The sequence below is a fragment of the Verticillium dahliae genome, genomic scaffold (genome assembly GCF_000150675.1).
Source record: "Verticillium dahliae VdLs.17 supercont1.8 genomic scaffold, whole genome shotgun sequence".
Lineage (NCBI taxonomy): Eukaryota > Fungi > Ascomycota > Sordariomycetes > Glomerellales > Plectosphaerellaceae > Verticillium > Verticillium dahliae.
In genome coordinates this window covers 1,297,486-1,314,998 of record NW_009276927.1, presented here as the reverse complement: position 1 = coordinate 1,314,998, position 17,513 = coordinate 1,297,486, and the positions used below count along the sequence as shown (strand labels likewise).

The 17,513-nt window shown below is 57.1% G+C and overlaps 7 protein-coding genes across 7 annotated transcripts in view; 5 read left to right on the top strand and 2 right to left on the bottom strand.

The window, feature by feature from the left end:
- Positions 1-611, bottom strand: part of VDAG_04947 (dolichyl-phosphate-mannose-protein mannosyltransferase) — a gene marked incomplete at both ends in the record, with an annotated part of 3,204 nt that extends 2,593 nt beyond the window's left edge. Inside the window, 2 exons of the mRNA XM_009654551.1 lie at positions 52-270; positions 370-611. Of these exons, the coding sequence (XP_009652846.1) occupies positions 52-270; positions 370-611 (461 nt within the window). The remainder of the gene's footprint in view (positions 1-51; positions 271-369) is intronic.
- A 1,295-nt stretch (positions 612-1,906) lies between these two features.
- Positions 1,907-4,754, top strand: VDAG_04946 (response regulator mcs4; the record flags this gene model as incomplete). The annotated part of the gene is made up of 2 exons (XM_009654550.1): positions 1,907-4,168; positions 4,227-4,754. The coding sequence occupies 2 exons, from the start codon at positions 1,907-1,909 to the stop codon at positions 4,419-4,421; spliced, it is 2,457 nt and encodes an 818-aa protein (XP_009652845.1). The 3' UTR covers positions 4,422-4,754.
- Positions 4,755-5,006: 252 nt separating this feature from the next.
- VDAG_04945 (uncharacterized protein) lies at positions 5,007-6,313 on the top strand (the record flags this gene model as incomplete). The annotated part of the gene is made up of 2 exons (XM_009654549.1): positions 5,007-5,562; positions 5,774-6,313. Exons 1-2 carry the CDS (start codon positions 5,140-5,142, stop codon positions 6,311-6,313), a joined length of 963 nt encoding a protein of 320 aa, XP_009652844.1. The 5' UTR covers positions 5,007-5,139.
- A 1,464-nt stretch (positions 6,314-7,777) lies between these two features.
- Positions 7,778-8,334, top strand: VDAG_04944 (uncharacterized protein; the record flags this gene model as incomplete). The annotated part of the gene is made up of 2 exons (XM_009654548.1): positions 7,778-8,077; positions 8,161-8,334. The coding sequence occupies 2 exons, from the start codon at positions 7,778-7,780 to the stop codon at positions 8,332-8,334; spliced, it is 474 nt and encodes a 157-aa protein (XP_009652843.1).
- Positions 8,335-8,736: 402 nt separating this feature from the next.
- On the bottom strand, positions 8,737-10,686 carry VDAG_04943 (uncharacterized protein; the record flags this gene model as incomplete). Its single annotated transcript, XM_009654547.1, has 3 exons — positions 8,737-9,489; positions 9,548-10,218; positions 10,560-10,686. 3 exons carry the CDS (start codon positions 10,684-10,686, stop codon positions 8,737-8,739), a joined length of 1,551 nt encoding a protein of 516 aa, XP_009652842.1.
- A 3,990-nt stretch (positions 10,687-14,676) lies between these two features.
- On the top strand, positions 14,677-15,114 carry VDAG_04942 (uncharacterized protein; the record flags this gene model as incomplete). Its single annotated transcript, XM_009654546.1, has 1 exon — positions 14,677-15,114. One exon carries the CDS (start codon positions 14,677-14,679, stop codon positions 15,112-15,114), a length of 438 nt encoding a protein of 145 aa, XP_009652841.1.
- A 1,387-nt stretch (positions 15,115-16,501) lies between these two features.
- Positions 16,502-17,164, top strand: VDAG_04941 (uncharacterized protein; the record flags this gene model as incomplete). Its single annotated transcript, XM_009654545.1, has 1 exon — positions 16,502-17,164. The coding sequence occupies one exon, from the start codon at positions 16,502-16,504 to the stop codon at positions 17,162-17,164; it is 663 nt and encodes a 220-aa protein (XP_009652840.1).
- Positions 17,165-17,513: the final 349 nt, after the last annotated feature.

Below are 17,513 nucleotides of genomic sequence, written 5' to 3'. Positions count from 1 at the left end.
GAGCCCATGTGGCCGTTGTGGTGCGGCAGCCAGTGGCTGAGAGTGAGGAACATGGCGGGCGCGAGAAGGATGCCGCAGATGGCAGGGAACATGCGCATGGCCACGTAGGGTACGCCAGGCTCAACGTAGTCCTTGCCAATCTCCTTGAAGTCGAAGTTGCCATCGAAGCCAGCGAGCCAGCCGGTCAACGCGATAAGCATCTTGGCGAGAGGTGGATGGACATCCATAAAGAATTTTCCCTTGATGTATTTCGACGCGAAGCCACCGAAGCTGAGCAGAGGCAAGATTAGCATGATGGTTTCCGCTGGAGCGATCGACGGAGGGGTCGGAACCCCCCCCTGGGAAGAGAGGGGCCGGAGGGAGACGTACTGGACCTCGTCGAAGACGACGCTGGAGGGCTGGTAGATGCGGAACAGGCGCACAATGGCGGCGAGAATGGTCAGAGCGACAACAATCTGGTAGTCTGTGCCGGGAAGCAGAAAGACGTCATTGTCCTTGACGCCATCGGACTTGTAGCTCGTCTTCTTCTGCTTCTTCGCAATTGTCTTGGACGAGTTGGCGACGGGTTTCTCTGCGAGCTTGGAGCCCGGGGCCACGCTTGGTGGAGCCATGGCGAACAAGCTTCAGCGCGCAAGGCAGGGCGAGGATGAGAGACGAGGGGTTCGCGTCCTCGAGGCCGATGTGTAGACTGGTTCAAGAAAAGACGGGATCCAAGTCGTTGGTCGAAGAGAGACAAACGGACCAGGGGTAAGTAAGTTGGGGTGATGGGCAGATCAAACAAAATGGGACGAAGGAGTGTCGTGAAGAGAAGGTCATCAGATGGCCGTCATGAAGTCGCACTGCTGTCTGTTCTGGAGGGAACAATTGCCTTCAACAGAAGCGAGGTTCTATTGAAAACGACAAACGACAAACAGAGGTCGGAAGTCGACGAAGGGATCGAGGTGGGAAGGGAGGGAAGACGAAACCGTCCTGCTTGCCCGTTCGTTCCTACGTGCTTCGTATCGTAAAGGGGCGCGGGACGCTACACTGCACCTCCATCCAACCAGGAAGCACCAACAGCTCAGCTCTAGGGGGGGGGGTCCAAAATTGTGGTTAAGTGGCCTCACCGGCCTTTGGGGGGGGGGGGGTGTCGTGGTACGTGTGTGTGGGTGTGGGTAGGTATGTGTGCAAGGACGCACGCATGTGCTTCTGCTGACTCAGAGTAATGCTGCCAGCTGCCCGCAGCCGTGAGTCTGTTCTTCGTCCCTGCACCATGCACGTGACTCGAGATCGCGATCTGGCTCTGGCCACGGCTCTGGTCACGGCTCTGGCCACGGCTCCGTTTGGCGCCTCATCTCTCCCCCATCGCCTCCTGTCTGGTCTGCCACTGTCTGGTCCGCCAGCTCATCAACTGGTCTGGACCGTCCGGGGTGATCAGATCGGAAGCTGTGCCCGTAATCATTCGCATGAAGTTGCTACCACTCCTGCTACTGCATCTGCTCCTGCTCCTATCCTGCATACAGTACAGAGAGAAAGAAAAAGTCCTGTCACTGGAGGGCTCGAGGAGAGCTCGAGTGTTCCCCCCCAACGGTTCCCATTGGCAGCTAATCTTAACACCCAAAGCAGCATTGTGCTTCACTGGCTCGGGAATCGGCCGCCGTCTTTTCTTCTCTCTCACCCTCTCTTTCTCTTTCTCAGGGACGGCCTAGTTCTGGTCTCGAATACGCCTTCGCTACGTTTGTCCATCGGTTCCTGGTCTACGCCGCTCAATTCTTTCCTCTGCCCCCTCCCACCGATACGTCGCTCCACGTGTGGTGTCACGCCTTCCACCACGAGCCAGAGGGCAAGCCTTGTCTCACACGCCTCATTTCGTTCGGTACTGTCCCATACGTGTGCGTGCGCAGTGGCCGAGCTGGGCCTTGTCCCCATGGGCAGCGATCTCAAAGCTCGCCTCAAAGCCAAGTTCTCTCGAAGAAGTTCGACGTCAGGTTCCGTCAAGTCGGGCCACAGCCACAGCCACGGCGAGACGCAGCTTTCCCAGCGAGACGAGTCAAGGAGTCTCGCCTCGACGGACAATCACTCGCGCCCTGCCTCTGTCCGCCTTGACCCTCAGTCCAGCAGCAACCTGGGAGCGCCCGCGCCCGCGCCCGACGCCGATGAGGTACCCGTCCGAATCGTGATTTCTCCAGAAGATAGCACGGCCACGTCTTCGTCCACGGCCTCGACGTTGCCCAGTGAAGAGGTACAGCCGCAAGAGTCAGTCACCCGTGACCCCAGCTCCCAGCTGTCAGCCGCCCCAAAGCGGCGCGCGGCTAGTGATGGTCCTGGAAACGATCTGCACCACCCCATGGCCGCAACCACGTCCAGTCTGGCCAGCATCAACGAGAACCAAACCTTAGTTGACGCTAGCATCGCCGCAAGCCCACCTGCCACCAAGCTCCCTCCCTCTGTTTCCACCTCTGCTCGCAATACTGCTGCGTCCTCCGCAGCCGCCGCCGCCGCCGCCTCCGCTGCCGTTGCTGTTACCGCTGCCGCTGCCGCTGCTGATCCCGACAACGACGACGACGACGACGATCATCTCGACCCGCTGCATCGTGGGCCTGCAGCTTCTGACGTCCTAACACCCGCGCCTGCGACGGCGCCCGCGCCCGTGCCAGCAACCCTCTCCGCCTCCTCCATCGCAAGGCCGACCGGTCCCCCGCGCCGGCAGAGCCTTCTCCCGAACCGACAAGACGCCCTCATCAAGACTCTGCTACAGGCCGCCAACATCAACGAGGCAGACTTGACCGCCGACCATCTGCTGTCGATCAACGCCAACATGGTGACCCGCAAGATCTGGGTGAAGCGGGCCGGTGCCTCAGCCACTCTGATCACCATCAACGAAGATGACCTGGTCGACGACGTACGCGACATGATCCTGAAGAAATACACAAACTCCTTGGGAAGACACTTTGACGCCCCAGACTTGACATTGCGTATCTTTCCGCGCGAAGAGCGGCAGGAGAGGCTTTTGGGTCCCGAAGAGCCCATGGGCCGCACCATCGACGCATATTTCCCTGGCGGTCAAACCGTCGATGAGGCTCTCGTCATTGACATACCGACCCGACGAACACCTCGACCATCGCCGCGAGGCGCCGTCTCCCACCCGACAGCCGTATACTACGCTCATGACACGGGGAGGCCCTCGGAGGCTGGAGAAGGTTATTTCCCACCTGTCGGCGCCATCCCCTCCCCCAACCTCGAAGTGCCAGGCGCTGCGCCAAACGGCGGCCCGCCGCCGCCTCACGCAATTCACATTCAGCACACAGGACACCTCCCACATTCAATATCGATCCTTGGAACGGGCCAGGTTCCCCCCATTCCCTCGCCCGGTCGTTCGCACGCGTACAAGACCCGACCGAATAGGCCACAGCTCGGAAGGACGCATACGTCATCTCCGACCTTCATCAACGGCGTGCCATCTAACGTGGGTGGGCCTCCCACAGCTCATCCCGTACACTCCTCGTTCCATCCCAGGTTACCTCCCTCCAGGACGCAATCCAACGCCTCGGCCGAGTCAGCTGCCATTGTGCCACCTGCGCCTCCCCTAGCTACACCTCCTGCTCCAGAAATACCGTCGGCGATACAAAGAATCTCGACACCGCCCCCGAGAATTGCGTCTCCACGTCCTTCCAGCGCTCGGCCGGCAAGGAAAAAGATCGCACCCGCTCACCCCGTGCTCCCCGCCGGGATGCTAGCTGGTGGCGTTCCCCCCATCAACGTGCTGATCGTCGAGGATAACCCTATCAACCTGAAACTACTCGAAGCGTTTGTCAAACGTTTAAAGGTGCGCTGGAAGACTGCCATGAACGGCAGGGACGCCGTCAAGAAGTGGAAGGGTGGAGGCTTCCATCTCGTGCTCATGGACATTCAACTCCCCATCATGAATGGACTCGATGCCACGAAAGAAATCAGACGACTCGAGCGCGTCAACTCGATCGGTGTCTTCTCGTCGTCTGCTTCGGGCGTCTTCTCCGGATCAGTGACGAGTGAGCCTGAGGGGACGGAGGGCGACATTGAAGACAAGGATCGTCTCGCCAACATTGAGCTGTTCAAAAGCCCGGTCATCATTGTTGCGTTGACAGCCAGTTCCCTGCAGAGCGACAGACACGAGGCGTTGGCTGCCGGATGCAACGACTTCTTGACCAAGGTACGTCTCCACAGATGCCGGCTAGGGCCACGACTCGAAGAAGCTAACCATCCTGCAGCCGGTCAACTTTGTCTGGCTAGAACGCAAGGTCATGGAATGGGGATGCATGCAAGCCCTCATTGATTTCGACGGATGGAGGCAGTGGAAGGACTTTGCACAGGATGCCGAGGAGAACGACGCCGCAAAAAAGGCGGCGGGCGTCAAGGCGAAATCGAAAAAGAACCGATTGTCAGTGACGACGGCAGCGGCATAGGATATATCATGAGGGGCAGCACACGATTAAGCCCCAGTCTCACAACGGCAATTCTTTTGTTGTACAACGTTTTGGTCGTGTACAAAGTAATACCAAACCACCAGCGCCGCAGGAAGAGGAGCTTCTTCTTTTCGCATATATGAGAGCAGAGTACATTAATCCTCGAGAACACATACACCTACATAAATACTACGCAATGTCAAGACTTCTCACACAAGCGTCACAGCTACGGAGGGCAGTATATCTGAGCCAGTGCAGCACGTTTACTGCCAAGCCATGGAAAGGTTGTGGTGAAGAACCGGGATAGACCAATTGACTTGTATTTCAAGCCGCCATACTTTTAAGCCTTGCTTTCTCGCGGCCCTGAGCCCGTCGCGACAGATTGATCGATCGCTTGCTGAAATTCACCTGATTGCAATCGCACTGCTTGGTTGCGAACCACGGGGCTCGACACCGGGACAGGGCCGGCCCGTGGAGCTCGTCTGGAGCTTCGGAGCACGGACCACACACCTGGAAAATTTGCTTCGTGTTCCCGACCTCAAAACTGGTGCCAGGCCGACTCTCCTTTCTTCCTACACAACAACTCGACCGTGGCCGGTCCATCAAAGCACGACCGCGAGGTCCCTAATGCACCACCCGCCATAGGACAACGCATCGAGGCTCGCGTTCGGCGACCCTGCAATTCAACCTCCACACCTTTCCCACACTTCACACAAGAATGGCCGCGCGTCCGGCATCGTCGGCCATGGCCATGACGGCCAAGCGCTGCACGCGACCGACAGCGCCGCGCCTGGGTCTGGCCAAGACCACGTGCCCCTTCTCCACGACGTCGCATCGCGAGAAGACGTCGCAGCTGCGTAATGCAATGTACCAGTGGATGGAAAGGACTGGTCGCCGTTTCGAGGAAGCGCCGACGCATGGCACCAAGTATCTCGGCCAGGCCGCTGATCAGCCGTTCCCCCTCAACCCGCTCTTCAGGAGCCCACGCGTTCTGGACGAGAGCATGCGCGAGGAGATCTTCAAGCGCGTCACGCAACAAAAGCTATCGCTGAAGGCCGTTTCGGCTGATCTGGGTGTCGACATCCGCCGCGTCGCTGCCGTAGTGCGGCTGAAGACGCTGGAGAAGCAGTGGGAGGCAAAGGTAAGAAAACGTCGCAACTTTTTTATTTTTGCCTCGGATATTTCTATCACAGCTTTCATGATGATCCATCTTTCACAAATCGATTAGTCTTGAAGACGCACAACATGGTTACAATATTGGCACTGCGAGCCTCGCTGATTAGCTGTTTACTTCTCCCTTCGTTACATGGACGCTATCGGAGAAGACAGTTGGCTAACACATTGCTTTGTAGGGGAAACAGCTGGCAAAGCCATATTCCAAGGCAATACTCGGCATGGTGCCCACCACGACCTACAACCCGGAGAACCAGTTCGAGCATGAACCCATCCACGAGATTGATGTTCACAAGCTCTCACAGCAGCAGCTCTTCGTGCCCACGTCTGAGTCTCGCGTCTTCACTCGCGAGGATGCCGCCGAGGCCCTCCACCGCAGCTTGCTGCCGGTTGACAAGCGTGCGCCGCACACGCAGCTCATCGAGCTGCAAAAGGCTACCCTCGAGGGCGTGCCCCTCGAGACGAGCCTTTTCAAGTTCAAGGCCGACACCCGAGCCGAGGAGGACCGCCTCAAGGAGAAGCACCAGAAGAAGGTGCAGCTGGAGATGTCGCAAACGTCTCGTGTTGACACGAAGCGGTTCGAGTACCGCTTCCAGGACGTCAATGTCGAGGTTGTCGGCAAGACCGGACGTGGCCACAAGGGCGTTGGTGCGCGGTACGGCGTGCCGTTTGACGACCGCAAGAGGGGTCGCAACAACGTCCCGCTCTCAGTGCCATGAGACCACTGTCATACGACGAGCGTGTTCACACAATGATTTTTCTAGGATACCCGACGGCGGATCCCGCCCATGAGAGGGTGTCGGGAAAATCCCGCGTCGCTGTACAGCAGATGTACCATAGGGTTGATGCCCATGTTTGTAAAATATTATGAAGTAGCCTTGCAAAGCTCATTCGAAGCCAACTGATTTTTTACATTGTGTATCTGTGCTTACCGCTTTGCTTGCAAACGTGACCTGTCCGAGCCATATAATGACCGTGGGACTCGACCTCGGGCCAGCCGGTGCTTATTCAAACAAGTCGTCGGAGATGGATAAAGACACTGTTGGTTTTATTAGAAGGCCTGAACTGAGAGACTGTGCCGAACCCGGCAATACGTCAGTCTCATGTTGAACCTGACAGATGCAGAGGTTCTTTTCGGTTTCTGAGTGACCTCACTGTGACCACTGGTTCGATGCAGGTATCGCGAGTTCTTGGCGCTATCGTCGAGAGGCGAGTGGATCGAGCATAGGTACCTTATACATGCCAGGCACCCACGACGTGCAAGGGCTCCTCTCAGAAGGTCATCATTCCCACGCTCAGATGCAAGCCCCGACAGGGTGGCTGAAGAGGCCATTAGTCAAATCTCGACGGGCTAGTGCCAATATATATAGTGAATTTGACAAGACAGAATGCTCAAAAAAAGCCATGTGCACAATCTCAGAGCCGTCAAAGGTGCTGCATATCCGCTCAACGACAGTCGAGACGCAAGGCTGCAGCAGTCGAAACCCTCACCGCCGAGCCGATGCGCCAATGATGTACCAGGCGCATCACGAGCCACCGTCCCCAAACGTCAGCGCCCCGTGGCAGTTGGCAGGTGTTCGCAGAGCGTCGAGGTCAGGCGGTCCTGAACGGCCCCTTCCACAGCGCGCGCTCGGTGCTGTCGGTGGAGTCATCGGACGAAATGCAGTGAAGGGGGAGTGTTGGGTCAGCCAATCATGCTGGCAGAAAGCCCGCTCGAGTGCGTCATAGGGTTCCCGTCTCTTGTCATCGACAGGAACTGGGCCTTGGACCCTGGATTTTGTTGGAGTCGGAGCTGAAGTGAGCCGGGCACCCACCCTTCCCTGGCCCAAAAAGGTGCGTCAGTTCATGGGATTAGAGTTTTGGTCTAAAGGGAGGGGTGAGATTATTTGATGTACTCGCCATCAAACAAGAACCTGATTGCGACCAGTTCTTGATTCACCGACAGGGTTGCGCCAACGCCTATTTGCTCTTAATCAATAACCAGTCCGCCTGCTCGTCGGTCGACTTTCCGCTTGCTCCCTCCACAACACCAAACCAAGACCTCCCGCAAAAGAACTGTTGACCCTGTCCGTCGCGAAGCACACCACTACGACAACGTCATCACCAATACTCCGATTGACGACGATCAACAACCGCATCACAACGCAGCGACAAGGAGGGAAGTACCCAAAACCATCGCCACGATGGGCTTCAAGTCGATTCTCGAGCTCGGGGTGGTCTACCTCTCCCTGACCCTCATCCATTTCTTCCAGTTCGTCCTCGCCATCACCGTCATCGGCCTCTACGGCACCGATCTGCAGCGCGCGCGCGAGGCCGACAGCTACGTCGACGCGAAATGGGTCTACGCCGTCGTCGTCGGCGCCCTCTCCGCCCTGACGGCCCTCCTCTTCATGGTCCCCTTCATCCTGCGCTTCGCCTTCACCTTTGCGTGGGACTTTGTCCTCTTCGTCCTCTGGATCGTTGCATTCGGCATCTTTGGCCATGTGAGTAGGACCCGATGCTAGCCACCCTGCCCAATTCCCCCCCTAGAAAACATGACCTGCTGACACTGTGCTCTCCTCTCCAGATGTACATCAACGAAAACGCCGAGGGCGACGGTGCGATCGAGCGCATGAAGAACGCAGTCTGGGTGCTCCTCGCCAATGCCTTGCTCTGGCTGATCACGGCCATCTTCATGGGCATCTACTGGTTCCGTCACCGCGAGCGCCACTCGCGCTTCACCGGCCGCGCCAGGGTCTGAACACAAACACGAAATCGCAGCCGAATGACACGAGCCTTCCCGGCGGATTGGTCGAGGTGAGCCGGGGGACGGGGAGCTGCTGAATATGGCTCTACGGTCGCCCGATGCAGCAGAGCGGTTTCTTATCACCGTCATCGATAATGCAGCAAGACGCATCTTGGCCGGCCCACCAACGCTGCGTGGGATGCGTACAGGGTAATAATGTGACGAGGTTGAATGGCATGACGAGACGCGAGATGAATACAATCAAGAGCATTAACAGTGATCTTCTCTTTTCTGCAGGTGCACAAGCGGCCATGCTCTGCAATTTCCGTGACCCTATAGCCCGTTGAAGGGATTCAGCTATGAGGCGGTGCTGTGGCCCGAACCGTCACGCCCTTAGAACTTCCTCGATCACAGAGTTCACCGTCGAGCCCATCCAAGTCTGGCCTCTTTTTCAGCCAAAGTTCCGATGCGCTTGCTATGCTGGAGAACCGCTCGAAGGAGTTTGACGACCAAACACCCGCTCAAGGCTCTCACCCTCCGAGGTTGGACATCCACCCCGTAGTGCCCTGGCCTCCTCCACGCGATAGCCAGTTCCGGCAAGGCCTGGTAATGGCCACTGTCTCTTTGCCCCGTGCCGTAGGGACTCGTTGCCACTTCCCAACTCGCTGTCGCGGCACCCTTTCGCTTGGCCGGACGTACGTCTGGAGCCGATGGCGAGGCAGACGTCGCTTGCTGATAGGCAACGGAGCTCCTTCGTCGAGATGCGTTTGACGAGGATGCCGAAGAGGATCCCTCGCTGTGCGTGCGCATCAAGTCGGGAGGCGCAGTGAATGATCGAGGCCTATAATGTCGTCCTTCAGCACCAACGCCTCGGCCGGCAGGGGTTCTGCTCCGCCTCCTTCTTCGTAGGAGACCTGATGGATGCGTCTGGGGCAAGCCCGCCTGTCCATTATCCGGGTTGAACTGTGTCGTCGATGTCATGAGAGGAGGCGACGCTGGTGTTTCCGGTTGCACATTCGGGTCTGCATTTGATCCCACGCGATCCGGTGGCGGAGGAGGGGATTTCGCCTGGCGCTGACGTCCGCGCTGTCCCAGCGGGCAGTATGTATCCAGCACCTTCCGAGCCTCATCTCTCTCCATCTTCTGCAGGTGACGCTCGTTTCTGGCATACTCGTCAAAGTATAAAACCAGACGATCAGCTGACATAAATCGACAGTAACGCACGTACGCTTCCCAACGGGATGCCTGGTACTCTTCCCCCAAGTTTTCCTCTTGCAAGCATCCTCGACATTGGGGACACGAAAAGCTGGACGGCGTTCCCCCCCAAAAGTAGGCTTACATCCGTCCATGCGGCATCAATCTCGTTGATGCGCTCACTCTTCCGCCCGGCGAGCTTGTTGTACAACTCTTCCACGGTCGATGAGTTGTTGGCACATTCGACAACGTCGCGGTGAAATGCGGAAGGCTCTTGGATGGTGCTTGACCTGGTGTTGAAGCGTTCGTGGAGCGTGGTGTATAGGGCGTCGGGGGGTAAACAGAACTTATTCCAGGGCCACCAGAACTGCTTCTCTGTGACATAGTCGGGTGCTGGGAGTGTCGGATCCATATCGTGGATGAGGGAGAAGACAGGAATGATCGTGTTTGGAGTCTGCACAGTCGTCCTTGCCCCAAAACCTAGTATACGTGACCGCTCATCAATGTCCAATCGCACGCAGCTAGTATGTTCGTGAGTCGTGACAGTTGAAACGTGCCGAGACCGCCTCACTTGGTCAACCTGTTCATCCAAGCGGCCTCGTCGGTTCAGCGAAAGTCTGCGACAACGAACGATGGCTCCAATGCGTGACGCCCCACGATGAAACCCATCAGTGATGGCCTGCTTTAGGCCCGAGCTGGTGCTATCTGTATTCATGACACACGATGTATGCGTGCGCTTCCCCAGAAGGGTCTCGGTCCAAGCTGGGGTCGGCTTGATGTCTGTCTAACTGGCCACAACCCTTGTTCGCCTTGCCCTGGCTTCGACGGGCTTACTCTGACCTTGAAACGCCAGAACTACGTAACAATATGGATAGCCAGGAAAGTCGACCCCTCTCTGACGCTACTACGAATGAATCCACCTCGAGCGAGTTCGTGAAGGCCATGTCAAGGGTGCAAGACATTACGCTGCGAAGAGGCTGTAGATCTCTCTACATCTTGCTCATGCTTATTAGGAAACTAATTCATTGGATATGAACTGAATCTACCTAGGTCAGGTGGCGCGAAGGCAAAGTGCCCACAAACGTCTGGTTCCTCAAGGTCCCGACAGTTATGGTGACAGTCAGTCCCGCCTGAGGCGGTCACTCGACTCCCTTGACCGATAACGTTGGCCATGTGTTTATCCACCATCTCTACTCGGACACTCCACAAATTTCTGTGACCGATCACCGATATTAGCAAGAGTTCGAATCCAGCCTCAAAGTCTACAGTACTGTGTCGCGCGAACATACAACCGACTAAGAGCAGCTCATCAAAGAGCATACGATGCAAATGGCCAGGGCACATCCGGCCTTAAGAGTTTTGGACACTGTCTAGGGAACGTGCCAATCGGTCACTGATGATCATGGTTGGCTTGATGCGCTTGTTTGGGACCACGCCTGTTATCTTCTCCACGTCTGTTGGCCTCTGGATCAAGATGCCATGCAGAGACTCATTTCGGCATCAGACAGGTCACTAAAGCCCTCCTGCGAGAGATGTTAGTCTGCTGCTCTATGGTAGCGGCCCTCACTCCAGTTAGACCTATATATTGTAATTCCTGTTGGGTTGAGGTTAAGAAGCCTGCGATAATATAAACGGAGAGCTATCCTGGTTGTTACTACTATAAACTATTATTTTTTACGTGTTGACAAACTGGCTCCGGGGACTCGAGGGAATCCAGCCACCCCGGATCGTCCCTTGGTAGAAACGGACACGCGAACTGGCCATTTACGGCCCTGGTCACCGCCTCGGCTGGCATTGGTCTGCCTTCTGGCTTTGAGTTCGGGCCTCGCTCCAGCTAACGATGGACCGCGACGACGACCCGCCAGTCGCATACAAAGCTTTCGTGGCTTTTCACAAGGCCAGTCTTCTTGACAAGGCACGGATAGCCGGCTTCACATCGGATGAACTTTTTAGCATGAATGCCAAGAATGCACGTATGACTCATAAGCTCGGCTTTGAGGAAAGCCCTTCATGATTGGGATTTGCTACAAGAGCCATCGGTGAGGCTCACGATCTCCAACAACACCATTGGCAGGTTGTCCAGAACCGCCACGATCGACTGTCAGACGACATTGCTCTGCTATATGCCGACACGAGGCGAGAGATGCTACTAGAAGTGCAAGACCTTGCCTAATACATCTTCCGGATTACTACACGACGCTCTGATCCGACTGTTCCACGAGAACTAAAATCCAGTGGCTACCCGGCGCCCAACCCTAACCCTGAACTGTCAGTTGCTTAAGGTACTCTTGTAGAAGCCCGCTAGTACCGTCACAGCTAACTAGCTTTTCCCCAAAAGCTCTCCAATACAAAAGTTGAGACGATCAGGCCATTAAGATCAGCGCTGGGCGAAATCGAGCTTACTGTCTGGCACAGTCGGAGGCCCGCATGGAACTCTGTTCCAGGTAACAAGGGGGGAAGCGGAGGTGAGGATCTCTGACGCGCCGGCGTATTGTTTGAGACCGTCACACGGGGCAGGGTCAAGTCGGACGAATATGCCGCTCATCGCCTCGAGAAATGGCGCTCGCAGCCGCCAAATGGCTGTTTGTAACGGAGTCACATGCGGCACGGTGTTGGATTTGCTTGGTATGTGACACCACTATTTTCGATGGGTTCCTCAACGATCTCACCTACGGCTGAGACATTGTGCACAACCCTCGAGCGCCCTGCTCGCTACCAGACTCTGCGTTTATGGTAGGGGCTTGCATGTTCTCGCGCAACAAGGTTCCCGTTTGCCTTCTTTCCCCTCCCTAGCGCAGAAGCCCAACGCCATGCTCAGGCACAATGACGTACGGGGTCTCTGTCGGGTCAAACACCCCGCGGACCCTGCTGCGACTCTGTTTGCCATCCTCTTTGCGCTTGGCCTTTTTGGGCTCGACTGAACAGAGACTCATGTCTGGTCTGCTGTAATTTCCAATACGAGTTCTATGAGAGACACCAGCACAAAGTAGCGCGAGCCGTGCTCGATGCGTAGCAAAATTTAGGTCCAAAAATAGCGAGGCCATCAGTGCGAGGTATTCCTAGCAGTTATATTTGTTCGTGCCAGTTCGCTGGTGAGGTTTCCGACGAGCCACGTCGAGCTTGAACTGCGGGCCTCTTTGCACCAGATGCGGTCTTTGTGTGCATCGATCAGCATCGTGGCCCGGTCACGAGTCCGTCTCCGCGGGCGAGTGAAACCAAACCACATGGGACATTCAAGCCGCCAGACACCTGTGCAGCTGCGCTCGTTCAGAGGACCTGGTTGGGGCAGACGTGGAGACGGCGAACTGCTGCTAATGGATGGAAGGCGGCGACAAGACAATTGATAGAGGAGCGAACGGTGGCTTGTAAAAGGTAGATCGTTTCCCACCCGGATGACGCCTCCCTCTTCCTTCCTAGGCGTGCTCCACCGGCAGGCAGACAGTGATGCTGCTCGGTGAGAAGCAGGCGACAATACGATTCGCGATCGAACTGCCAGCACCTCATCGTGTGGCGCGAGGGGATGAAGAAGTATGTGAGCGACAACGTCGACATGACGGACGCGGCCTTGATCTCCTCTCGAGCCGCCAAAGCTGATGGCGCCAGCAGAGGACAGGCTGGGCAGGGGACCACGACCAGGGGTCCAGGGGTCGAAGGAATGACTACCTGGGCAGTCGATCGTTCGAGAGAGAACCGCCACGGTGGACTCTATCTCTTGTCACCGCTTTGTTGATGGGGAGGGGAAGGCTACCGTCCCACAAAGAACGAGGCAACAGGCGGAAAGATGCATGGAGATGGATAGCAGAAAGCTCGGCGAGCAGTAGGTACGCCTACCGCCGCGCAGGAGAAACATGATCGATGGGCCATTTCACTGACCAATATCTGGGTAGCTAGGTACCTTAGTTGGGTAAGGTAGTTAGTACATGTAGGTCTACCTTTGCCTGTAATTATCCGCTGCTGTTTCTGCCTGCCTCCATCGCCGCCGCCGCCACGATCCGCCTGGCAAGTCCCACCTGTCCACTGCGACTGCTTCCTTCTTTTGTGCCTTGCCTGCGTCCCAATGATCGGGTAAAAGGAGCAAGTACGAGGCAGGGTATCCGGGGATAACGTTTGCTGGCGTATTGCGCCCGTGGAGACACAATGCAGGAAGGCGACACTAACAATACATACCCTGCGGATGTTCGGCGAGTCGGCATCATGACGAGAAGGCGTGCCCAGCGGTGGAGGGAACAAGGGAAGAGGAAAGCTGCATCTCCATCAACACCTCCGTCTCCCAGCGCTGCAGCGTTGCCCGTACGTAGATACTCCCCCGCCATCCACTTTCCGCTCTCGACTGTTTGCCAAGGGCGCCGCGGCCTGGGCGGCAAGGCGCTGGCACGTTGGTTTGCCTGTGGCCCCATCTCTACTACAGAAGGCTCATCTCCCGTTTTTGCCATTCGGGTTTCCACCTCTTTTGCCAAGGCAACACAGCCAAGGAGGCGAGGGGGCTCGTACCGTGGCCTTCCAAGCGTAGGTAGGTATAGGGACGTCCAAGCCATGATCATCTCGCGCTTTCAATTGCGGCGAACCACGCAGCACACCACCAATACACCCGACCACCCACCACTCCACACCTTGCGCGGGCACCCATCTCCCACTGCATATCTGTAGGTGGAGGCGCCGGGGGGAAGATGAAGTAGACAGTGTACGGTACCACACAGTGACAGTACCACCGAGGGGGGGGGGGCGAGGTGGGTGGTCCTCAGACGTTCGGTCGCGGATCACCTTCGACAAGCCAAACACAGGAAACAATGGAGCCCTCAGCCTTCTCGTCCAACAGATCTTCTCCGGCAGGTTCCATCTATCATCTCCATCTCCATGGATCATCTTTCTGGCGCCTGGCTGTGACCCAAACTTAAGCTGCCTATCGCCCTCCTACTACCATCTCCTCCTCGGCCACTCTTCCTTTCCGGCTTGATGTCCAGACCTCGTTCTCGTCCGAACCTCCCGCGACACCGGTGTCCCCCATCGCCGTCAGCCTTCACATCTTGTCTCACACGTCTGGAGAAAGCGTCCCCGAACCGATACTAGGCGATTCAGAGAGCCAGGCACATGCAAGAGCAAACCGATCACGACAAGGACACACGAGGAGACCTCGGTGTTGGGCACCACGCAGCGGACGACACGATGGCTACACTGGGACGGTCTCTGAAGTCCCCCGTTTATCTATCCCGCGCAAGCAGCAGCAGCAACGGCAGCCGGCGGCCCGCCCTCGCAGCCAGAACCTTTTCCCACTCGTCGGATATTTCGGCGGCTTCGGCCAACTCGTGGGCAGATGATCACCTCGACGTCGGGGTCATGTCCGGCCTGAACACGCCTGCTCTGGAGAAGACGGTTACGGAAAGTCTGGCCGCCAAAGAGTCCAGGCCGGCGCAGAAGGAGGTGAAGGGTCGTCATTCGCAAGGCAAGTCTGATATCTTTCTCGCTTCTCTCTCTCTCTGTGTGTGTGCGCGTGCGTCTCCATCCTCCTCATCTGTCCTTTGGTGGTGTCAATACCCAACGGCCAAGTCACACCAACCTGTCGTTCGGTACCGCATGGCCTTGTACGTTTGGGGAAAAGCATGACACTCGGCTGGCACTACGAAGGACAGAAGCCTCCATCCTGCGCCCCACCTCACGAACCAGCGCCCGGCCGGAGCGGGGTAAGCCACACCGTGGGCAGCGACAAGATGGAAGGTGGCCGGCCCTCTCTCTCTTTGCCTCTCCACGGCTGCTGGCGCCCTGGCTCAGGCCTGTAGGGCCTAGCACTGAACACCTTTCCCCCTTGGATCTCTGTTTCCACCAGCCGCCTTGCCCTGGGGCAACGGATGGCTTGCCCGGCCGTCCCTCCTGCTGTGAAGCATGATTCAGTCGATGATGCAGAATGCGCCGCCGGGCCAGGTACCTTGCCATTCCGGTAGCATTTCCCCTGTCTCCCGTCTTTCATCTCCTCCCACTATTTCGTTTACTTTCCCCTCGTGGCATTTTCCCGCGCCCCATGGTGTCACTCATCACACTTTGTGCCATGCTGGCCGGCGAGAGACGCAATTTTCACTTTGCGATAAGATGCATCAAGGAAGACCGAGCCCCAGCAGCCAGCCCCCCACCCCCCTGTAGTCCAGGGCCACCAGCAGGTTTTGGCCTTGCTGGGCCAAGAGGGGCCACCTCCTCGCGGCGCGACGCCTAATAAACCAGCATGCGGCGAAACTATCCTGGCTCACCCGTGACGTCCTCCCATGCCCGATGTATTCGCTTTGCCTCCGTCTCCGCGCCATCAGTTCGCGAAAGCAAGCGCGAGTAAGCGAACCTACGAGGCCACACCTTGCGTCAGCATTGAGTCTCGCGCGTCAGCGTCAAGCGTCAGCGTCACGGATTCCGAGCACAATCCAGCCCCGCCGTCCTTCCCCATAGCCACGGCCTCCCGCTCCGGCCTTCCCGACCAATACATCATTTGCCCGTTTCTCTTCTGGCGAGACCCCACGAGTCTCCTCGTGCTAACACAACCTTTGTTCGCCCAGTTCAAGCAAAGCCGCCTCTCCATACCTCTGCAGCTTCGCCCTTCGACCTCAATCTCAACGCCATCGAATCCTCGTCTCTCCAATCTGCAAGATCAGCCAGATCCAACCACAGCAACCCAATCACCATTGAACTCCCGGCTGTCCGAAAGTTCAAGTCGGGCCCTTCTCGAACACCACCGGAACCTCTATCCGCACGTGGAGACGTTCCTGGGTACGTTACTAAGTCATTTCGCCCCCCAGTTCCAGTGACTCTTGTCAGCATACAAAATCATGCGCGCATCATTGACTAACCGATCAAAATTAGTGGCTACTTTCCTCTTCACGAAGACGCAACCGCTCGAATTCATCGTCCTCACCCTTTCGCCGGAGCCCGGAAACCTCGACAGCAACGAATTGATCCCGCCATTGAGCCCCTTGTCCTACCTGCTGCAGGTGGTACCTCCAATCTGCCCGCCATGACCGAACCCACGACCTTGCTCGCCGCCAAGTCAAACGAGCCACGATCTAACCTGCCTGTCGCATCCTACTTGCCCAGCGGTGTTCGCGATACTACTTTACCCATGGGCAAGTATTATCCTTCCAACTACGAGAAGCGCAACCACCCGCCCCACCCAACGACGTCTATGGAGCCGACACCGGTGCAGCCTCGACCTGTCGGAGTTGCCGGGCTATCGTCGTCTGTCAAGTCCGAATCTCAAGTTCCTACCGTGTCCAACGAAAATTTCCAAACGAGTCGCCAAGATTCCGACGTCCGCAGAAAGCTCGCGCAGTACCAGCGAGACATGATTGCCCAAGCTAGGCTTGCCGCCACGGAGATCCTGGGCAGCTCAGCCAAGACCACGACTGCACCACAACCGACGACGGCAACGGCGACCGTCATGCTCAATGGATTCCCCCTTGCCGGCATGCGCCACTTTGCAGCCTCTGGTGGAGGCAAGCCGCTCTCGCCGAGGCTTCTTCCCCTAGGCAGCCCTGGTCCTGTTACGCCAATGGACCTTGAGGGCGGGGAACTGGGATCGGTCGACCGTGGATGCGGCTCCTCTACTTTTGGTGATATCATGGGCCGGTCGGGGGCTTCATCCCCAGCGGTTGAAGCCGGCGCCGGTCGCTTTTTCTGACACCTCTTATTGGTGTAGCCTCGTGTCAAGAGAAAGACGAATGACATTGGGTCATGCGAGGTATTGGGAGGACAGGATAGATGCACATGCATGCGCGAACGACTTTCGGAGAGATCGACCTCGAACTTATGATACCCCCCCCCCCCCCCCAAAAAAAAAATCATGAAAGCCATGGCCATGGCTCATGGTATCACCCCCTCAAGTGGAGTACTTCTTTTTAGCATTTTGCATCAACGCGCTCAGGAGCAGTCGGCTGCGTCTTGGCGTTGTCGTTCGCCGGGGCCATCTGCTCCCTGTTTTGGCCGGAAGCGCCGATGAGGGCGATAGGAGGCTGCGATCGCGCAACATG